The sequence below is a fragment of the Rhipicephalus microplus genome, chromosome X, assembly GCF_043290135.1.
Source record: "Rhipicephalus microplus isolate Deutch F79 chromosome X, USDA_Rmic, whole genome shotgun sequence".
Lineage (NCBI taxonomy): Eukaryota > Metazoa > Arthropoda > Arachnida > Ixodida > Ixodidae > Rhipicephalus > Rhipicephalus microplus.
The window spans coordinates 453,776,514-453,793,814 of record NC_134710.1 but is presented as its reverse complement, the minus strand read 5'-3'; the positions used below and the strand labels follow the sequence as shown (position 1 = coordinate 453,793,814).

Here is a 17,301-nt window from a genome sequence, read left to right as displayed (position 1 = left end):
AAAAAGCGATTGTGAAGGGTGGGGGGGGGGGGGGAATTCTGGAAACGGTGACTAACTTGTGTGGCTGACAGACTGATCGACATTTGCTTTTCTTTGCAAGTTCACACTGCGGATGCCAGCTGCATAGGACGTGAAGCATTTCTTAATTTTGTACATAGTTGTTGTGCTACGTCGGAATACACCAATGAGAATGGATTAGAAGTTTTCGAAGATTGCTTCACCAATTCACGGCTTTTTGCCTTTCAACCATTTTGCATGGTTGTTTCCGAGCTATATGTTCAAGAAAATTTGTCAGGAGCCTCAGGCGGAGGATGGCTCGTCCGGCATACCAAGAACTGAGCAGAACTCAAGTAAAAAATATACAAGTGCCCGAACTCCCCCCCTCCTAAAAAATTCCCCCCCGAAAAAGGTGGCGGTGGAACGCGAGCTTAGAAAGCTGTTGAGCTTCAACGTATTTAATTTGCAATATGCAGTTTAGAAGAAAACCCAAAATACTGTCTTCTACGCCGAAGATATTCGTTTTAGTGACACATTTCAAACTGCAAAGAAATCCCTATTGTGGACAGTTAAAAGGTGAAGCCGACGTGGCAAAGGAAAAGGCCGAATAAGTGAGAAGGTTTTAATGTAGGCTTATACTGAGCGTTGCTGCCGGAAATTTTTTTATAAGAACAAAGGTAACTGTAACGGCACTTTCCTTGCAGTTACTGGGTAAAAGGTAACAGCGTTACGGTTAAAAGTTGTTCCTAATATTACAAAGTAACTGGTTATAGTTACAAGTTACTGAATACAAGTAACTAGTTACCGGTAACGCGCTACTAGTAACAAGTTACTGTTCAAGACTCTTTGACATACACAGTAAACACACAAAGAAACAGGTATTGACATAATACAAAAACACTAAAAAGCAATAAACTATTCTGACGGCATCTCAAGATTATTGTTAAGCACATTGTTTTCACTATAATGTCAAGCATAAATTCTTTCATAATATATTCACTCCTTTGAGAAAGTTTTTCAAGGGTGCAGGTGCTCTTAACTGAAGAATTTCTACTGTTGGCAATGGACGCATATTTTTTTCGGGAAGAGTAAATTTCTGTCTAAAATTGACAAACGTACGCGTAAGAAAATTGTGTTTAGAGACTGCATCATTAGATGACAGAGATCTCTGCCTGAGTGTCCACAAGAACACTGATGGCCATATGCCCCGTTTTATGCTGCAATCAAAGCGCTCGCTTAAATGTGGGCAGATTGCTCTGGCTATTATATTTCCATTTCGCCATACGCCACTTTCGTCATAGAAGATTTTCTTTTTAAATAAGTGTAATGAGACACCTTGCTGTATAGGAAGAAATATTTGTCGTTTCTAATGATCTGTAAAGATGAATTTTATTTGGAGCATCACCGTGTGTTACTGCATCGGAATGTCTATGAAAATATTTATTTTCTCAACTGTGTAAATGTTGTTCCTAATATTAAAAACATTGCTGCGCCACCAGTAATTATACCAGAAGATATGATTAACTATTCATTCCTTGTGCATTATTGCAAGCCGAAAAAATGCAAACATAGTACACTTGACGAACCTTTCAATCACATGCATGGCTCAAAAATTGGAGGAAAGAGGTACATCATAAGGGCTCGCTTTTTTATCAGACACATAATAATTAGATATAACAGACAATCTTGTCAAGGAGTGCATAGGCGACGTTATGAAGTAATTGTATTGTAGTTGTGTACTGAGAAATGTGGAGGAAAGATGACTTGCCGTGGGCAGGGATCAAACCTGCGACCTTCGAATAATGCACCGATGCTCTACCAACGGAGCTACTACGACGGCTGTCTGACCATTCAGTTCATACCGTATATATGTCCAACGAACGTGGGAGCGTCAGTCAGCGCCAGCAGTAGCAATGGCGGTGAGTCTGCAAAACTCTTTGTGTTCCTGAGTTGGCTTCACGTGGTACGTTAACTTATTAGGAGCTTACAGCTGGCCAATGTTCCCTCGATTACTACTGGAAGGCAGGGACGTAGCCAGGGCGTGGCACACCGAGCACGTGCCCTCCCTGCCGAAATTTTCCGTCGCCGTGCAATAAAGAGTGTAGAATGTTCATTATAGGGGGTGTCTCTCCAGAATTTAAGGTGTTGTTCCGCCTTCCAAAAAGATGTTTCGCTATGCACCTGCCTGAAGGTAAAGGGTCTGCCAAGACTAGACCCTCGCTATGAATGGCGGAAAGAGTTGCACGCCTTAAGGTGGTGGTTTCACTGTAGTCATCTTGCCAGTAGTGCGGATACCGACACCAGGCGACACCAGGTCAAACTCCCGAACTTATCATGGCCCGTCACAATGAATTATGAGACGAGAAGCAGGCTTTCACGGTTCGGAGAAATGAGGCATTCAGCAGGGGCTCTTTTTTCCTACTTTTCAACACCTCTATCTTCGCTTCTGAATCTTGTTCTCACTTGTCCTCGCCCCCAGCAGCAAACTGCTTTTCACGCGAGGAACAATGACGCTGCAAACAGCTAATATACTGGCTAGTCTGCCATCTCCGCTCCGTCCACATGCAAGGCCAGGTGCGTGCTGCTGATCCAAGCGCAGGGGGTGCTGAACTGAAGATATTTTTACACCCTAAAGGATGTATTTTTGTCTCACAAACAACACCCCTTTAGACTGCTAGAAACACCCTAAGCAAAGTGTTTAGAAACACGGTAAAAATGTAGAGTGTAAGGAAACGTTACACACTGCTTTTATTGGTGCTTATGAACCCCCCTAAGCTATGCGCGTTAGATCAAAGTACATCCCTGTGAGCTGGATGTAACACATGAAAACATCCTTCAAATGATAGCAGTTACACGCAGAAGCATACTTAATCAAAAGGTGAGCAATTAACAGGTCAACAAAAGAAGAGACACCGAAGGAGACGCTTCGCGTTGTGTGCCTCCTGTTTCGTTGTGTCGTTCATTGCACCCAATTCGATAAATATGCCTCATTAAGTGGCTCAAGCTTCAACTGTTCTAAGGCAAAAGCATATATGAACCTTCTGGCCTTAGGATGACAGGGAAGAAGGAAGATACTGGTATGACCGGTGTACTTATTATGCCTTCACGCATGCAGCTGATAAAATACGGTGCTGTGGTCTTGAATGAGTTCCTTAACACCAGTGTGTACATGTTTAGGTAGACTGGGCCGAAAATGACAAAGTGAAACGAGGCAGCCACATGACACACATATTGGCACACACCACAGTAGTGCAAGAAGTAAAGCGTAGCGTAACGTTCCACTGAACATAAAGCCGAAGCAAAAAAAAAAACAATTAGGCCTATTTTGTTCATATATGCCTTTATTTAGGAAAAAAATGCAAGAAGTCAGACAAACCATAATCTGGTGACGTTCTACCAAATTTTGAAATCTCTCACAAGACCAAGTTTTCTTTCTCTCTATACCAGAAATTTGTTGTTTTCAGTACAAGAAAGCCCCATTACTTCTTTCTAAAACATTTGCGCTAGGCCAGAAAATGACTGAGAGGTATGGCGTTGAACGACACCTATACAATAGAAAAAAACACGTAGAAAGAGTAAGCGAGTTTCTGGAGAATTATTTACAACCTGCTATATGTTGCAGTATAAGCTTCCATAATAAAATAGACAGCATTCGGCAATGTAATGTTATTGGGGTTGGAATAATGTATTGTGAGTGTTGATACACATCCCATTGCAAAACCACAGCTCGTCGCTGCTGCTTCCACAATCATTTTCAGCTGCTGACATTACTGGTTCCTTTGAGAGAAATGGAGCCACGTTGTTTTTCTGTACCGTAAACCGGAACCTAAAATAAGTACACAAGGAACAAGGACCAAAAGTTTCACAAAGATGGCAGCATACAGTATGCACCCTGCATAAATAACTGCTTCCTTATGTTCAAGTATAAATTGAGTGCAAGCAAGCATATTCAGTGGCATTGCATGGGCTTCACTGCCATGATAAATGCAAGAAATGCTATGCTGAGCAATAAACGTCAGAAAGAGCGTTCTGCCGCAGAATTTTTATACCTTTCATGACGCAGACAACAACCTCACTTTACCTTGCAGCTTGCTCGTGCAGGCTAATAGAAAGGTGCAGCTCCAAGGCGATAATGTTTCATTAGCTGTATGAATCGACCAAGTCTAAATGAATGTTAAGTTCTATGCTGAAGCATGCATCAACACAGGTACGTGTGCATTTCTGCTGATCTACCATGGTAGTCATTTGAATAGTTTCATAAAAGGAATGCAGTACCATGTTCAACAACATATACATACTTAATATATATTGCACAAAAGCACATTGCCACTTAGCATACATGACGGTGTGCGCAATATTAAAGTATTAAGTGCAGGTAGCATGTAAAGTAATTGTTGTGTAGTTACATGTTTAATTGCGATTATAACTAGTGTTCTTGAGGTAGCTCACATTGACACAAATATATAATGCAAGAATTGTCTATTGGGTCTACGTCGAACGTCCCAGCCATTTTGGCAACCATGTCAAATGTATTAGAAAAAAGTCGTGCTGATTTACTGCATTGAAAAAGTGAACTGCTAAAACATTTCGGAGACAAATAAGTTTTTTGTCACGTGGCTGCCTCCTGAAGTTCGCAGAATGTCGGCTTGCTGTTGTATGTGAAAGAAAAAATCATTTTGAAAGTACCGCTACTTCTTCTATGTGGTAATTGGTCTGCTTGTTAGGTAAAGGGCTTATTTAAGTTTTTTGAAGCTAAGTAATACTATTAATATTTTTGGCCACATATGCCTCGAAGAATTTAGCCAAAATGTGTTATATCTGCGGTAGTTTAAGCAGTGACTGGTGTGTCTAGTATAGGACAGACCAAAGCGGGTGCCGCCGTGTGATGGGTGACACGCGCTCATTGCGCCACCTTGCTCGTAATGCTCAAAATACAATTCCCCCGAGATGCTCGGGAGCAGAGGTAAGTGGTAGGTATAAATAGCTGGCCGTTTGAACGATGAACGAGGTGCTCGGGTTGGCTCTGTGGTTAACGACTTGCTTTGACGACGCAGAGGTCCCACGTTCGATTCCGCGTGGTGGAGTGTTTTTCGGGTTTTTCTTTCTTTCTTGCATTTTCATATATATATATATATATAAATATATATATATATATATATATATATATATATATATATATATATATATATATATATATATATATATATATATATATATATACAGTGAGTGACGGTGATGCTGACGGCAGAATCAGTCGAGAGTGTCCATATAGTTGCTATCGCAATAAAAAATCACAGTTGTGACAACTGCAATTTGTGTTTTAGAGTCATCGCGGGCCCCCGCCGTTGTGGTCCAGTGGCTAAGAAACTCGTTTGCGGACCCGCAGGTCGCGGGATCAAATCCCGGTGGCAGCGGTGGCTGCATTTTTTCAACAACATTTCCGGAGGCGGAAATGTTGTAGGCCCGTGTGCTCAGATTTGGGTGCACGTCAAAGAACCCCAGGTGGTTGAAATTTCCGAAGCCCTCCACTATGGCGTCTCTCATATCATGTGGTAGTTTTGGTACGTTAAAACCCACATATCAATCAGAGTCATCACAGGATTTTTCACAAAAAACTAGTAAAGTTATCTCTCAGTGCTTTTTTTAGCGTTTACTAGGACAACAAACGATAATTTTACGAGTCGTTTATCGATGCAATCGCGTCGAAGAGCCTATTGATATTTACTATTAGGTAGAATAAACGAAGCTGCATGTTTTTCGCGTCACCCGCAATTGCGAATTGACCGAAGTGTTAACAATTTGTTACGTAGAACGCACTAAGGAACAGAAGGGTTGAATAACTCGAATCATCGAAGCGCAACTCTTCGTCTGTTAGCTGAAATAGGGATTCGTAAAACACGCTATGGCTATGGCGGTGAATGCAAGTGTTGTGAGACGCTTGTAGACGTACGGGCTCAATTCTATACCGTATCTGTCGCAAGTACCAAGCAGCGCACGCACACCTGCATGCTTGATACTTCTCAGGGAACTGAGTATAAGCGGGTCAAACTAATCAAGATACTTAGATACTTCGAAAAGTCTTCTGGTTATGAATCATATATATATATATATATATATATATATATATATATATATATATATTTATATTAAAGAGAGATGAACAAGCACAGTGGGAGAAAACACTTCAGGATGCATCCCTGCAGCTCATGCAGATTATTATTCAGCGAAGTGGACGAAAAGCTCCTGAGCTTAACGAGAAATCACTGTCACTAAAACGTCAGTTTGATCTCAACCAGGAGGACATTAATGATCTCGAGAAGTATGAAACTAAAACAAAACAACAGTGACTAAAGTGTGGAAGCATCGCACACTAGACCGGTATGGGGTAACTGATATAATTGCTACACATGAAGCTATACCGGCGACAACAATAAATATCAACCGGTATGTGGAAACGGCACCTCCGAGTGTAATTAGTCTTTCTTCAGCACAGCTATCTGCGACCAAATCCAGACTGCTTTCAAAGGGCCTCACATTCTGTCCGGCTGGTGGAAAATTTAGTGAGTTTCAATTGTATCATGATTAAGATAAGTTTGCTAGAAATTTGCGCTTACGGGAGTACTTCCATGACCAAGAACCAAGCCGAACAGCATTCCCTGGTTCTTCATAAAAAAACTTGGTCCCCACCTGATCAGCGGGACAGGCACGTAGACATGCATATATCAGCAGTACAAAAAGACATCATATCGGCTTGTTCAAAATTAAGGCACTATAGAAACAATCTCTCCTCGGAAGAGCGCAAGTCACTGGAGCTCCTAAGCCGTCGAGCGGGTTTGGTAATTAATAAGGCCTGCAGAAAAGGGTGGTGCGATAGTAATATTAGATATAACTCATTACCTGAGAGAAGGCTATCGGCAACTGGTGGACAATAACTTCTATGCGGAACTTGAAGATAACCCCAATAAATTATTCGAGTCAGAAATAACCTGTGAACTAAGTTCACTGCATAACAATAGAAAATTCACGGCTGATATGGTCAAGGCAGTGCAACTGATTCAGCCTGCTCCAGGTCAGTTTTACTTCTCCCTAAAATACAGAAACCAACCACCCCGGTCGTCCTATTGTTTCAAGCAACGGCGCAGTAACAGAAAGAATGTCAAGCGCGCTAGATTTCATCATTAAGAAAGTTGTTCCAGCTATTCCATCATACTTTAAGGACATGACCACTTCTTCCGTGAAATCAGCGGACTCGAGGTTCCCAAGGATAGCATCTTTTTTACAATGGATGTAGTGTCACTCTACACGAGTATCCCACATTCAGATGGCATTGATGCAACAGTCGCAGCTTTCAAGAAGGCCAGCGTGCCCGTGTGCTTAGATGAGGACATGCTGTTGACTTTGCTGCAGTTTGTACTCAGCCACAATAAATTTGAGTTCGATAATAAGCACTTTCTCCAGATAAACGGCACAGCTGTGGGTACAAAGATGGCTCCTATTTACGCGAATATTTTATGGCATCTATTGAACTTTTGCTTGGAAGCAGTAAACTGAAGCCCCTAGTTTACAAAAGATTCTTAGACGATATATTCATTATTTGGCACCACGGAGAGGAAAGTCTGATGTCATTCTTAGATGATTTAAATTCAACTCACTCATCTATCTCGTTTACACACACCTACTCTAAGTCAACTATAAACTTTCTTGATGTCACTGTTTAAAATATAAAGAAACGAATTTGCACAGACCCATACAAAAAAATTAACGGATCACCACCAGTACCTACCTTTTAAGAGCAGCCATCTGCATCACTACAAGACAGCCATCCCGTACTCGCAAGCACACCGATACCGCCGAATTTGTTCGGATGTGTCAGATATCGAAAGTCAAGCCAAGAATCCCAAAACAGCTCTTGTGGCAAGAGTACCCAGAGAGAATCATCGATGATGCTATAAGCGGGGCACGCAGTTTAGATGGAAATGAAATTTTGTCGGGCTCGAAACCACACCACTCAAAAAACCAAACTAACCTTGTCGTCACATACTCGTCCACACTACCGCACCTAAAATATATTCTTTCAAAACATTTTAACATTATACAGGATTTTGCGCGTCTATCATCGATTTTCACAGAGCCGCCGCGAGTGGTCTACCACCGCGGAAAGAACATAAAAGGCATCCTAGTTAGAGCTAAGACGACGGAGTCTGAAAGCAGTGAATGAGGTTGTTAGCCATGCGGGAAACAACGCTGCCATGTCTGCAAACGCAACACTACAACCTTTGTTGTCGAAGCTTTGTCCTTAGTATTCACATTCAAAATTAAAGACACGCTGAATTGTGATAGCCAGAACGTAATATACATGCTGCATTGCGATGTCTGTGGCCAGCAGTATATCGGTCACACGGGTATGGAATTCAGCCTACAGTTCAATAACCAAAGAGTCCATGCAAGCAGTCTGCCAAATCTACCTCTTTTTAAACATCTGAGCTTGCCAAAGCACTCATTCGAGAAAATACGAGTCACCCTCCTCCAGTCAAGCTTCCGCGTGACTTGATTGATTGATTGATATGTGGGGTTTAACGTCCCAAAACCACTATATGATTATGAGAGACGCCGTAGTGGAGGGCTCCGGAAATTTCGACCACCTGGGGTTCTTTAACGTGCACCCAAATCTGAGCACACAGGCCTACAACATTTCCGCCTCCATCGGAAATGCAGCCGCCGCAGCCGGGATTTGAACCCGCGACCTGCGGGTCAGCAGCCGAGTACTTTAGCCACTAGACCACCGCGGCGGGGCTCCGCGTGACTTGTGAACGGGAACAAAAGGAGTCATACTTCATACACAAATTCCAAACACTAAAAAACGTTATCAATGAAAGCATCGGCAACATATCGTTTTTTAGGTCGTGCAGCGGTGAGATGGGACAGGAATCCAGTCTGGCGTAAATTTCATGTTTTTATTTGTTTAATTTTAAATGTTTTTGTGAATTTTTAAAGAACACATTTTTAACCGTGATTGTTATTTCATTAACAGTAATATTATTATTATTCCTCCATATGCTCAACAGAGGTGCCCAATAGTTATAGGGGCAATGGACCAACCCGAAAAAATTTCTCATGTACTGTTTGTATACGTAGCTTTGTTGTGTGATTTTTATTTCTTTACTATTTTTAGTATAAATTTTATCATAAGTATTTCATTTTTGTGTAACTTCTTGTCTGCCTGCATTTTCCTGACTTTCCAGATTTGTACAGATATCTCTCACATAATATCACTCATGCCTTTATGTTTGTTATTATTTGTTTCATTTTCACTGTTCACCTTTATACTTTCATTACCGCTCTGTTTAACGTATGTCTGCCTTATTATATGTAAGTGGAAGAGCCCAACCAGCACCAGCTGATTTCTATCACAGGCGCTTGGGGGAGTGGTACAACAGGGCTCAAGACAGGCACGCAGTCATATTGACAACGTGTGCCTTCCGGCCCTAGATATCGGCTTTACTTTCCGAACGGCCTTTTGGTGCTTTCACCATCTTTGCCCTGAAATATGGCCCCTCCCCCACATATAGAATGTGTTAGTATAGTTTTAACGAAAACAAAACACCTGTTTCTCCTTTCCTTTTTGTTTTCAAGAAAAACGTCATAGATACTATTAGCAATTATTCCGATTTTATATATACAGTGCATATCTATAGTATTGGTATATATACCTGCTATATTGTCGTATTCATTTCAGCTAGAATGTTCTCAGCAAAATATGGCCATCAGAATAATCAATTCAGCTAACCTGGTGTGCGCACAATTGTGTATTTGAAGTTTTAAAGTGCTGCTTCAGTCTGTCGCACCTCAGTACCAGCCGTAGCTAGTGAGAACGTAGCAATGGTTACTCATTTATTAGCTTTGTAACTCTTGAAGAAGGTAACTTTTGAAGACTTGCTATTTTTGGGTAGCAAGTACCATTGGTTTTTTTCAGGAGTGTATGATTAATTGCGGAAGCAGCGAGCTCTGACAAGACGTCTTTCAGCACACGATTAGGCATCACTGCCTAGTGTGACCAATGGTCATGACCAAGCGTGGCTAATAGCTTAAACAAAGCATTTGTCCAGGAAGAAGTCGCACGACAGCTTTCTTTGGTGTCCTTGCCACCAGAACCTACTACAGCTTTACCGTCGTCTCTCCGTGGCGTCATTCAAGGAAAGGTCGCCGAGTCCCTACCACCTGCCCGCGAGCATAATCTTGTGTCTGCTCCACTCACCCACGCCGCGGCTGCAGCCATGCCAACTCGCAAGGCACCTGCGCCTCCGTTCCAGCCTCGTGCGAGCTATCCCCCACCTTCAGTCCACAGGACGAGCACTAACACCGCCAACCCGTGACGCACCCTTGACAATCGCCCGATATATTACGTATGTCGATACCCCAGACACGTTGCAAAGTATTGCCGCCACCCGACGCATATCACCAATGAAAACCGCCGTGAGCCCTTTTTCCCGTTTGACTCCAACGGGCATTACAGTTCCTCCACTTCAATGCCAGCCCGCTACCAGGACGACCATCGCCCTCGGTCGGGACGTGTTCGCTTGCACTCTCCACGCCACCGCACGCCTCCGCCGGTGAACTGCACCTTTTAACATGCCCTTTGCGACCCTTAGAATGGGTCGGAATAGGTCTTTATGGGCCCCTCATTGACTCCAACTTGTTACAGGTGGATAATAGTTGTTATCGACCACCTAACGCGCTATGCTGAGACCACTGCTGTTCAAGAGGCTACAGCAAAGGAGGTTGCCACTTTCCTACGGCGTCGTTTTGTGCTGCGTCATGAAGGCCCTCAAGAACTCCTCAGCGACCGTGGCCACGCCTTCTCGTGTGAGGTCATTGAACAATTGCTCGCTGAGTGTGCTATTGTGCATCGCAAATAAACCGCTTGTCACCCTTAAACCAATGGGGCTGCCGAGCGCTTCAAGCGTACTCTCGGTAATATGCTCTCTATGTACGTGACGCCTGATCACTCTAACTCTGACTTAGTGCTTCCATTCATCACATACGCCTATACTACGGCAACGCAAGCAACAGCTTTCTCCCCTTTTTACCTCCTCTACGGCCGTCACCCCTCCCACACCATTCACATCATTCTTCTACGTGTCTGGTGGCGTCCGAAAGCCTGGCGTTGTTGGACACCGCTAGACACGCAGAAGAATGTCGTCAGTCAGCTCGCCGCTTTACCTCCGATCACCAAAACCGGCAAAAATCAATTCATGATGCTCAGCCCTCAACTCCCGTTCTTCTTTCGGGTGCCCTTGTGTGGCTGTCAGTGCCGCATCGCACACCAGGGCTTTTTACCAAACTCCTGCCAAAGTACGACAGGCCATGTCGTATTATCGAACAGAATTCTGCAGTAAATTACCTCATCGAGGCTCTTACGCCACCGTTAGACTTGCGACATCGCAACCGCGAGGTTGTACACGTCTAAAGACTCATGCAGTACCATGGTTCTACGCCTCCTGCACACGACTAAGTCGCCAGGATGGCTCCTTTTTTTTCGCGGGGTCATTGTAAAGAGGAGGAAGTACTCCGAAACAGAGGCAGCAGCATCCAGCGTGCAGCAGATGCTTGAGCTCAAGAACTGCAGCTGGTACATCGCCTTACCAGCAATAGCCTTCCCGCTCCATTTATCTCATTCATTATACATACATACATACATATATATATATATATATATATATATATATATATATATATATATATATATATATATATATATATATATATCTATATATATATATATTTATTATTGAGATTTAACAGACAGTAATGCCAAGGAATGTACAGGGGAAGTTATTAGAACCAATGAAATGTAAATAGGAAGAAAGAAAAGTGGATGAAAAAACAACCAGCCGTGAGCAGGTTTTTTATTTTTTCCTCCACTTTTCTTCTTCTTGTTTACATTCCATTGGTTCTAATAACTTCCCCTGCACAATCCTTGGCATTTTTGTCTGTTAGATCTTAATAATATTGTGTCAATATATATATATATATATATATATATATATATATATATATATATATACTGAAGCAGTTTTTTCAATGGGCCAAACGTACTTCGGAAGGGAAGAAACACTACTTAGCGGTTGTCTTAAGTTTATTACCAACAGTTTCGACCAGTTGGCCGGTCTTCGTCAGGGTTTGCGAACAAGTGCGACGCTATGCGAGCATGCCGCATCAACATGCTGATGCAAGAAGGAAACGGAAGACAGCGACAAAATAGTGGTGTTTTACAGTAGTGACATATGCTGGGCCGAATAGTTATCTTCGTCTCATTCACTGGAAAAAACAAACAAGTACCAAAACAATAAAAGGAAGAAAAAAAGAAGAAACAAGAGGTAGGAGGAGAAAGAAAGAGGGGGATAGGGCACCTTCCATGACGCGTCTTTGAAGGTCACGCAGGGACATTGTGGGTGAGCTTGGAGCTTTTGCTCTGACAAGAATTTTCTTCAGATTTTTATCACGGCGGTACACCACGTGAGGTGGCTTCGCGAAAATAGAAGTTAGTCGTTTGCTTTGCCTGATTTTGTTGAAATGGAGGTAAAGTATGTTGTTGATTTCCAGCCATTTCAACATAATCAGGCAAAGCAAACGACTAACTTCTATTTTCGCGTAGCCACCTCACGTGGTGTACCGCCGGAATAAAAATCTGAAGGACATTCTTGTCAGAGCAAAAACAAACACCCCCAAATTTCAAACAGAGTGCCATCCCTGCGGAAAAGCTTGATGCAAAGGTATGCCCACAGATGGTCACAACACGTGAATCCAAAGCGAACTTCTCGGATTTCAAATTTTGCATAACTGAAAGCCTTAATTGTGACTCCAGTAACGTAATATACATGCTACATTGCAACATCTGCGGACAAGAATATATCGGCCAAACAGACACGCCATTTTGGCTGCGGTTCAATAATCACCGGTACCACGCTACTTCACTGCCGAAGCTACCTTTATCTAGACATCTGCGCTTGCCAAACCACAGTTTTGAAAATATCAGCGTCACTCTTTTGCAGTCCGGTTTCTCAAACAGACGCGAGCGCGAACAGCGTGAGGCATATTTTATTTTCAAATTTCGAACATTAGTAGCCGGCATCAACGAGGACCCCGGAAAACTCAACTGCCTCCGAGAAGTAAGCCAGGAGGAAATTGGTGACAAAGATTGATAGCTGGAGACCATGCTCTTTTCTAACTGACTCGTGCGTGTACACTGTCCTTTCTTATTTTTTGTTCTTCTTTTTTTCTTCCTTTTTTTTTCTTCCTTTTTTCTTCATTTTTTCTTTTTTCCACAAGCACATATAAAGTGTTTACGTTCGCCTACCACTTGATGACCATTGAAGGGAAACGGACGAAGATAAAGGGTAAAGAGCCGACCGACCCATTAACAAGAAACCCTTCCTTTACGCACGCCGCACGCCGACCGACCCATTACGGGGAAACCCTTTCTTTACGCACGCCGTCTCGGACCCTCCCGGCACCACGGCGACAATCTTTGGCGGCCCGACACACGTCGAGAACTGTACAGCACGTGATAAGAACCGTATGTGGACCTACACGAACAGTTGGTTTCGTTCTCAGTGTTGACAGTGGTTCTTCCTCTTCTTTACTTTTTTTCTTTTTCTTTTTCGTCTTTTTTCTCCTCTCTTTTTTGTTTTTTTTGTTTTTTTCTTTTTTTAGTTTCCTCTCACTCTCGCAAACATCTTACAAGGCGAGAGGGACGCGGCAGCAACGAAGTTTGCCGTTCATGTGAGTATAACTCATCCCTTGATGAAGGGAGGACTCCTCCCGAAACTGTTGGGAAATAAATATATTTATCCTTGTTGACAACGCTCCCGTTGTGCCAAATCCCATACCTTCACGAAGACTAACTGGCCCAATGAATTATTACTTTCACTTTATATATGTATATATACATATATATATATATATATATATATATATATATATATATATATATATATATATATATATATATATATATATATATATATATATGTGTGTGTGTGTGTGTGTGTGTGTGTGTTTGTGTGTATACTCAGACAAAGGCTGGTCCACCAGCTGAAAACGTTTAGTAAAGACTTCGCTTCCGTGAATGTTTCGTCGTCTCTTTCTTGCCTTTATATATATATATACTGATAATTATGGCGGTGGCGTGGATGAACGGCTACGCCAACAGCAAAAATAATGCAAGAGTGTCCATATTATTGCTACAGCACTTAAAGCCTTCGCACTCTGACTCGCTTACAGGTAACAAGCCTATGTACATATCCTGCTATGTCTGACCATATGCCCGAAGATGTTGTAGAGAGGACAATGGAAATTCTAGAACATTGTCCCAAAGGCTCTGTTGGTGAGACTCTTGTATACTCAACTATTTTCTCTGCATACATTGTCAACAAATCATCAATAGTGTTGCTACTCTTAGTCGTTCATTTACCATCACCTGTATGAAAGTCTATTCAAAACGTGCGAGGAAAATTTATTGATTCCGCGCGCTACGCGAATTTACAAGCGCGCGCTTAATTTTTCACACACGTTAGTTCACAGCAGCTCGAGCCTCAGATTGCAAACCCTGACATTCTGGGAGTTTGAACTCCGTTTGAGACTATTAAGGATGTGTCACCCAGTGCCGCCTGCATACGCCGTTAAAAAGCTGTCTTTCTGCGATCTTTTAACTTCATTAGACAGTCTTTTATGAGCTCTCCTTTGTCCCGTGTACTCATGTTTGGTGCATAACCAGTCACATGCACCTTGACGTCACTTTTGCAACCGTTACACGTAAACAAATATAGATAAAATTGAGCAATACATTGAATACACGCTTTTTTTTGTCTTCACATAATACGATGCAACTAGGCAAAATCAAAAAGTCGCAACTGCTAGAGGATTAAAACTTGTAGCTTGCCATGCTTTAGTTTTGTTCAGCGTGAGCAGACATAAAAAAAGGAACCTGGAAAGAAAAACGTAATATTAAGATGAGAGACAGAATCGTGAAGAGGTGGCAAAGCCAACACAACAGGAAATCTACACAGACAGAAAGCAGGCTCACAACAAAATAACATTTCAAAACGGCACAGTGAACTGGCCCATTAGAATGAAGCAAGTTGTCTCGACCATAATAAATAATGAAAATATAGGTTTTTATAATAAGCCTTCAACATGTGCCGCCCCCCTTCCTCGCCCTACTAAAAAAAGTCCTGGCTACGGGCATGCAATAGGCACTGGTCTGCAAGTATGAAAACATTTTTTTATAAATTGCTTCACAATTTGCTTTCAGAATAAGGCACTGGCATAAATCGATCACCCTGCCCATACGGACAGGGCACAGTGTTAACGATTATTGACCGCGAGTTTTACAAACATAACTTGTCTTTAAATACTTGGTTAAGCACATGGGAGTGCGAGCGCTTCAACGACAGGAACGTGCGCGAACGCCGTCTACGTTGACATCAACAATCGCTGATGCTACAGCTCTCACTCATAGCTTCCGCAGGCACGTATACTCACTCGATTTTGTTATTAGGGAGTATTAGAAAACCGTTTGCAAACGCTGCGGGAGGTGCGGGCGAAGTGGACGCCATAAGAGTTTTAGAATAGCGCTTGCCCTGCTGCGAACCGCAACGCACGATCGCAGCGACACCGTACCCTCGAAACCAGCGCTTGCGGGCCACATGCGGGCCACCATAACCGCACGCACTTTAGGATTTTCTGCGTGCGGTCCGCGAATGCGAACGCCGACTCAAGTTACGACGCATGCGCAGTAGCAGCGACCGCACCGCAAGGGTCGCGGTGCGCTATTCTAAAACTCCTTATTACGTCGAATGTCATCGCAAGAAAATCTCGCAAACGGCAAACAGAAAAAGAGAAAACAGCGCACGGCGGTGGCCACAACAAGGCGCGCCACAGGAAGTCTAGCGCTTTGCGTTACCGGACAAGCGTCTCCTAAACATTACAGAGTTTTAGTACTGCGTACGTATCGTACGTGGCAGCGTTGCGTACCTGAGGACGCCACGTTTTGCGCAGTGCGCTTGCGCAGACCGCAGCGCGCACGTATCACGTTACGTACGCAGCCGCTACGTATGCACGCATGCTGCAACGCGTGCGTACGTATGAGGTGGCCGCGCTGCTCTCAAAAGCTTTCGCAACATCGTGAGAATTCATTTCACAAAATTGCGGAATCAAAGCCGAGCACTGGTATACCATGCTCGCCATATTTTAGCCACTGTATACAGCTGCAAAAATATGGCCATAATATGGCTAGCACACTTGGATTGGCTCAGTTCGGCCTTCAACAACATGTATTTCTATGCTGATGTACCAGATGGTGCAGAACGCTTCACATTTGTTAAGTACGCGAGTACTAAGTTGTATCTAAAGCATATTTGTGGCAAACGACGCCACGTAACGCAAGGTGATTGCGTGATGCGTACGTAGCACAATTCTGCAGTAACTGTCTAAAAGACTACCGCGTACGTGCTGGCAGCATCGCACCATATCTGCACCTCAAACTACATTCTTTACGCCAGCAAAAGCCAAATTATACAGTGCACCTTGGTGCACGGGTGTTTTTCTTGACATTTCCTTCCGCCGAAGCACGCTGCACACTTCAGTACCGATAACAATATTGGTACGACGTAGCCTAAAACACATCTTACAACGATAACAAGCCGTTTCAGCAGTCCAAATGCAACGTGAAGTCAGCAACTAATCATCCTTGATAAGTGACCGCATCTTTCATTGAATGAGTGGTGAAATCGCTTACATATCAACGCGCATAGCGGGGTTAAATTCTTAAGTGACAGTTTGAATTGGGCATCTGCAACAATTCTGCGAACGCATGCTACTGTTGAAATTACTTGTAGCCTACTTCCGCACAGCGGCTGCAGACGCCCACCTACGCTGTGCAATTAGTATCCACGAAAACAGTACGCTCACCGTTAAGAGACGCGCGTTGTTGCTGCATCTCCATAAATACTCCTTCATTGGAGTGTCACTTCGCGCATGGAGCTATACGTGTCCATCATCAAAAATGCGCATGTTTGCTCGAACTGCAAGCTACCTAGACATGTGAACAGCATAACTAACAAAGGATAGTGAGAGACAAGGAAGAGGCAGCGGAGGCACCGGCGGTGCACGGCACCAGCGGCTGCACCCGATAACACGTCACCTGGGTGAGAGAAGAGCCCGGCACATCGACGCCGAGCAGCAAACGCGCGATGTGTACGGCGTACACACGTTATACTGTGTCCAGGGGGTGTTTTTTACTAA

At 43.2% G+C, this 17,301-nt stretch overlaps 1 protein-coding gene across 2 annotated transcripts in view; it reads left to right on the top strand.

Moving 5' to 3' along the window:
• The window catches only part of LOC119160859 (alanine aminotransferase 2), a 174,645-nt gene that overhangs the window by 18,691 nt on the left and 138,653 nt on the right, over positions 1–17,301 (top strand). For both annotated transcript variants that reach the window (XM_037413128.2, XM_037413127.2), the window contains one exon: positions 14,281–14,383. In XM_037413128.2, the coding sequence (XP_037269025.1) occupies positions 14,281–14,383 (103 nt within the window). The remainder of the gene's footprint in view (positions 1–14,280; positions 14,384–17,301) is intronic.